General features: G+C 46.9%; 1 protein-coding gene across 1 annotated transcript in view; it reads left to right on the top strand.

The window, feature by feature from the left end:
- Positions 1-143: 143 nt before the first annotated feature.
- The window catches only part of ENPP6 (ectonucleotide pyrophosphatase/phosphodiesterase 6), a 31,480-nt gene continuing 26,534 nt past the window's right edge, over positions 144-5,089 (top strand). The window contains exon 1 of the mRNA XM_010141969.1: positions 144-390. Coding sequence (XP_010140271.1) covers positions 144-390 — 247 coding nt within the window. The remainder of the gene's footprint in view (positions 391-5,089) is intronic.

Below are 5,089 nucleotides of genomic sequence, written 5' to 3'. Positions count from 1 at the left end.
ACCTCCCACGGCCCCGGCGCGCGTGGAGCGGCGCTGCAGCTTTAACGCGGGCGGTGGAAGCGGGAGGGGGGACAGCAGTGCCAGGTCCGCCCCGACGCTGCTGCCGATCCCTCACTGCTGCCGATCCCTCACTGCTGCCCGCCATGGGGAGCCGCAGCCTCCTCTTCGCCGCCGCCTTCGCCGCCCTCCTGACGCTGCTCACCGCCTCCTCGGCCCACCACAAGCTCCTGGTGTTCCTGCTCGACGGCTTTCGCTTCGACTACATCGATGACAGTGAGCTGGAGGGTCTGCCAGGCTTTCGGGCCATCGTGAACATGGGGGTGAAGGTGGATTACATGACACCAGACTTCCCCAGCCTCTCCTACCCAAATTACTACACGCTGATGACGGGTGAGTACTTGCATTTCTGTGCTGTGATGCTCCCCAGAGCTGCCAGCTCCCCATGCCTAGGTGGAGGGCAGGTTCCTGTGAATTTTTCTTCCAAAGGTGATATAAAAATAACAAAAGTCCTGCTTGTAGCTGGGAGTGTAAAAGCACTGTGGCATTACAGCTCAGTATAAAACCTTTGTCTAAAACCTGCTCTGAACTGGGAAACAAGTATTGGACCTGATTTCTGAAGTTCCCTTTACTCTCCCACTGTGCTTCTGGGTCCCTGTCTGCTGCCACCACAGCAGCGTGGCCATCCAGAGCTTCCTGGTGGGAGCACTGAAGGGGCTACTGCAGACTGAACATAAAAACAAGTGGGAAATACACAGAAGATTATTATGGAGCCTGCTCAGAGCCTTTTCAGTTAATAAAAACACATGTAAACTGAAGGGAACTAAGAAAATAACTTATTTTAAGTCAGCAGTTCTGTATTGGCAGGTACAGTGTTAAATTTCTTTTTAAACTTAACAGACTTTCTACTTTCACAGGTCCCTGTCTTAACTTTGCCCTGAAACCTCATATCTGTAATAATTTGAAACAGCCAAATAGAAAAACATTAAGGATTTTTGCTTCTGCCCTTCTGAGTTTTTTTGAATGCCCAGGAGAGGCTTTCAGAAAATTGAGAGGATAGTCATAGTTTTCATGATGCTGTTTTGCTTTTAATCTAAGGGAAGTGACACACAATAACAATGACACTAGGAATGCACAGAGTACAGCTGGGCCATTTCCAATCAGTGAGAGACAGCCTGGAAACAACAGTAAAGTAAAAAAAGAAAGAAAGAAAAAAAAAACACAACAGAAAAGTTTTTCTGGAGTTTCAGATTGGAGTTTCTGGAGTTATTTAACAAACAAGACCTTCCACCTGAGGAGGAGTGAGAAAATCTGTCCTCTCCTAAGATATGTGGCATCTTCTGCTGTCCTTGGAACAATACAATGTCCAGCAATGTCTTGCTGGGAAAGCAGAGATGCCATTGTGAGACAAAAATCTGGCATCAGTTGTGCCCAGCTTGTTGTGAAACCGCTTAACCCCTTCTTCCCTCTCTCTCAAGAGAAACTCCTTTCTCTTGCTCATCTTTGAATAGAAAAGAATACAAAACCACCACAGGTTTTTTCATGACTTGGTGCAAATCCCTGAATGCAGAGCGAATGTTATTGCTGAAAACAGAAGTGTCATTCCACTCCAGACCATGGTCTTTAGGTGTCCTTAAGCAAACCAGCTTAATGCTTCACGTGTGCAAGAAGCCTTTGGATGGAGTTGTTACAGAGAAGAGGGAAAGTGACTGCTTTTGCTCCTTACCGCATTTAATCATCACTCCTGCTAAGTGCGTATGCGTAGAGTGAAGTCTACAATCAGCCTTTCAAAGAGTTTTGAGAACAGCCTATTTTGCACTCACAGAGAAAGAGTTTTGTTTTAGGTGATGAAACACCTCTACTAGACTTTTCATATTTTTAGGGTACCAGAATTTCTACATCCCAGCTTGAAGCAATGAGACAATCTATGAGACCAAACTCAACTTCCCTTGCAAGTCTCTTGTTTTTCATGATGAGGATCTCAATGCAAATATAACTTAACTGCAAATAACAATTCACCTTCACAACACATGAGTCACAGGGGCATTAAATAGGTCAGAAAACCACTAAAGACCAAGTTTAGGTGATGAGCATGCCCAAAGCAAGACTCAAGACTGCCCGTGAGCCCTCGGGGTGTCAGTGTACCCCGTAGCTGTGTCCTGACATGATAGCAGAGTAATTCCCATGGCTGCAATGTTCTTACTCCCAATGCTGTGGTGCAGTCTTCACAGAAAGGAGATGTCACATCTTAGATGATGGTGGGGTTAAGAGCACGGGGCATGCAGCAGATGTAGCGTTAGCTGTGTTCAGTCTGTGCACATTTGATTCGTAAAGCTGGGACAACTCTTGGAAAAAATGCAGCACGGCAAGGTGACGTGAGCATTGTACCATAGCGGCCTGATTAAGGATGGGCAACGTACCATCTCCCCATCACTGCTGCACAGGTGCAGTTCACCTGGACTTCGCATTTCATGTATCTCTGCTGCTGGGTGAGCTGCAACTGGTATTGCTTCCATTTGCAACTGGGACAAGCGGGATTAAATGTTGCCACAGTTTCTTCTGGGAAATCAGGGACTACAGGAAGTCCTTCCTGTCTTGACCTGAATGCAAGTCACTTCATGAGCTGCTGAGAAACGCATATTTTAACCTCCAAATTGCCATATTTTAACATTTGTGAGTGCAATTTCATAGTTTGCTTTTTTTTTTTCAGCTAGATCAGCTTAAGAAATTTCTGGTCCCACCTGCACACTTCCACCCCTTACTTTTTCATTATATCCCACCATTTTTTTGGATAAACACTCTTGTCCCTTCCTTCTCTTTTTCACAAGGTCTTGTGGCCCTGCATCCATTCAGGAGCACATAGAGCTGCCAGGCCTAGGACAGTGTGTGCATGAAAACTCGGTGGTTGGGATGTGTTTCTCTCTTGCCTCTACCCATTTGTGTGAGCAAGGCCTCTCCTTTCTGTGTGCTGTCTTTCACCCAGCATCTGCACAAGCTTCATGACTCTGGAGGGGCGCAGTAGTTTCAGGGAACATTCTCCCTCATTTCAGTGGCTTTGGAGGAGTACAGTGGGCTCTGCTACTTGGACACCATCAACATCGGGACAGGGTAGTTCCCTCAAGTCTGAACTCGCCTCCTTCTCCTGCCTAGAGCTGCAGGCAGAGGTTGTGGAGTTCAGCAGCACCTGGTCCACCACACCTCAGTGCAAACGCCAAACTGCACCTGTCAGCCCTGCCAGAAGGTAGCTTTCCTCTGCAACAGGCACCTAGCAAGCAATAGCAATCATCGCAGCCACCTGATTATCTGCAGGGTATTTTAGTTGTTATATTTTACTTTACCGATGTTTTCAAGAGGGCAACCTACCTGAATTTAATATTCATGAGAAATAGCAAGTTTACTGAGCTTTTCAAAGCCATAACTGGTTGTCACAGGTGAGTGTTTTACATCACTTAAAGAATCACCATCAAAGCTATTAGCAAAAGTGATTTTAATGTGAATTTATAGAAGTATAACTTACAAGGTTCACTCTATTACATGAAGAATACATACAAAGGAAAACTGAGTTAGAATCATGCTGGAATGGTTTACGCAGAGACTGGAGACACTAAAGGGTAAGGGAGACTCTCCTGCTGAGTCACAATGTTCAGAGTGGACCCCCTTGCTTTCTAAGATCCTGATGGAGCTTAGGTGTGGCTAAATCCAATCTTAGTCTCATATTTGGTCAACTGTTTATGGAATTAATGGAATTAATACAGAGGGTAAGAAAAGCCTCCGATTGAGTCATGAGGTTCAGAATGGACGCCCTTGCTTTCCTCCTCAGAGGGGAGTATGGGTGTGGCTGGATCCAGATTTGGTCAACGGGATTAGACACATGGATTTCATTAGTACTAGTTCAGCGTGCTATCAGTCACTTAGTGCGGATCTGTTGTGAATAAAGGGTCTCTCCTGGCAAGGAGGAGTCTTAGTCTGAGATAAGGCATCTCAAACCTTGAGAGGCATCCCTGCTCACGCAGAAAGTGCAGTCCAGTTGTAATTCAGGGAGCACTCAAATTGGGCTGATCATTGGTAAAAGGTCTCGTTGCCTCAAGGAGCAACGTTGAGACTGTCCCAACACAAGGAGTGATCACAGCCATACAGCCACACTGCCTAGCAGGGAGAGCTCAAAGGTGGCTTGCACAGGCTATCGTATTTATGGGATAAAGTAGTTGGCACATAGTCAAATTGCAAACAGTGGAAAGGTATGCACAAGACTCCTTGTACCCACAACATCCTTTGTTCCTTGTTAAGTGAGGAACCACTGGAGGAGCCACCCCGCTATTCATGCATTAGTTGTATGGTCAGTGTTCCAAGCTCTTGCATTCACTGGGTCACTCTGCTCCTTTTGGGTTGCCTAGAGGAGTTCTTGGGGCAGCCACAGTTCCTCCTCTGGAGCCTGTACCAAGCTACTGCTAGTTTGGTTAAGGGGGTCAAGTGCATCCATCACACTGACGATCAAGAGCCACGGATCTAAAAACAACTAACTAATGTATGCTGATGTGAAGCATACACCATTTTACTGAGACTAGCTGCTAGGTGAAGGCAGGTGCACAGACACTGTGGGAGGAATGGGGCCCAGCCCAAGTAAACAGTATTTTGGAAGTATTTTGGAAAGTATGTTGGAAGGGAAGCAGGAGGAGGGAGATGATGTGCCCATGGTCACGCAGTGCTGCAGGGTGACGGCAGAGCTCTCTGCGGCAGAGCACCTTCCTATTTAAATCTGCTGCTGCTGTTAACCTGTGAGAAGATATTTGCTAGAACTTCCTGGAGTGACACAGAAAGCCTCAGCCCAAGGCCTGGGGCCTGCCTAGAGGTCTTTTGCCTTCCCCCACATCTACAGCAATTATGAGAAAGAAAAGCAGAGCATAGAAACGAGGAATGCGAATGGTTTGGCTTCGTATAAAGTCACTGAGTGATTCAGAGCATGGGGAAAAAGCTCCCATCTCCCTCTGAGCCAGGGCACCACATCAGAACCCTCTGCCCTGGGTTAACCCACCCCCCCCCCCCCTCACTGCTCCCACCATGTGGTCCTGGGTCACGTAGTTCAGCTCCTGCT

This window comes from Buceros rhinoceros, unplaced genomic scaffold (genome assembly GCF_000710305.1).
Source record: "Buceros rhinoceros silvestris isolate BGI_N320 unplaced genomic scaffold, ASM71030v1 scaffold17668, whole genome shotgun sequence".
NCBI lineage: Eukaryota > Metazoa > Chordata > Aves > Bucerotiformes > Bucerotidae > Buceros > Buceros rhinoceros.
The sequence above is the reverse complement of the archived record's forward strand: the minus strand, read 5'-3'. Positions and strand labels throughout refer to the sequence as shown.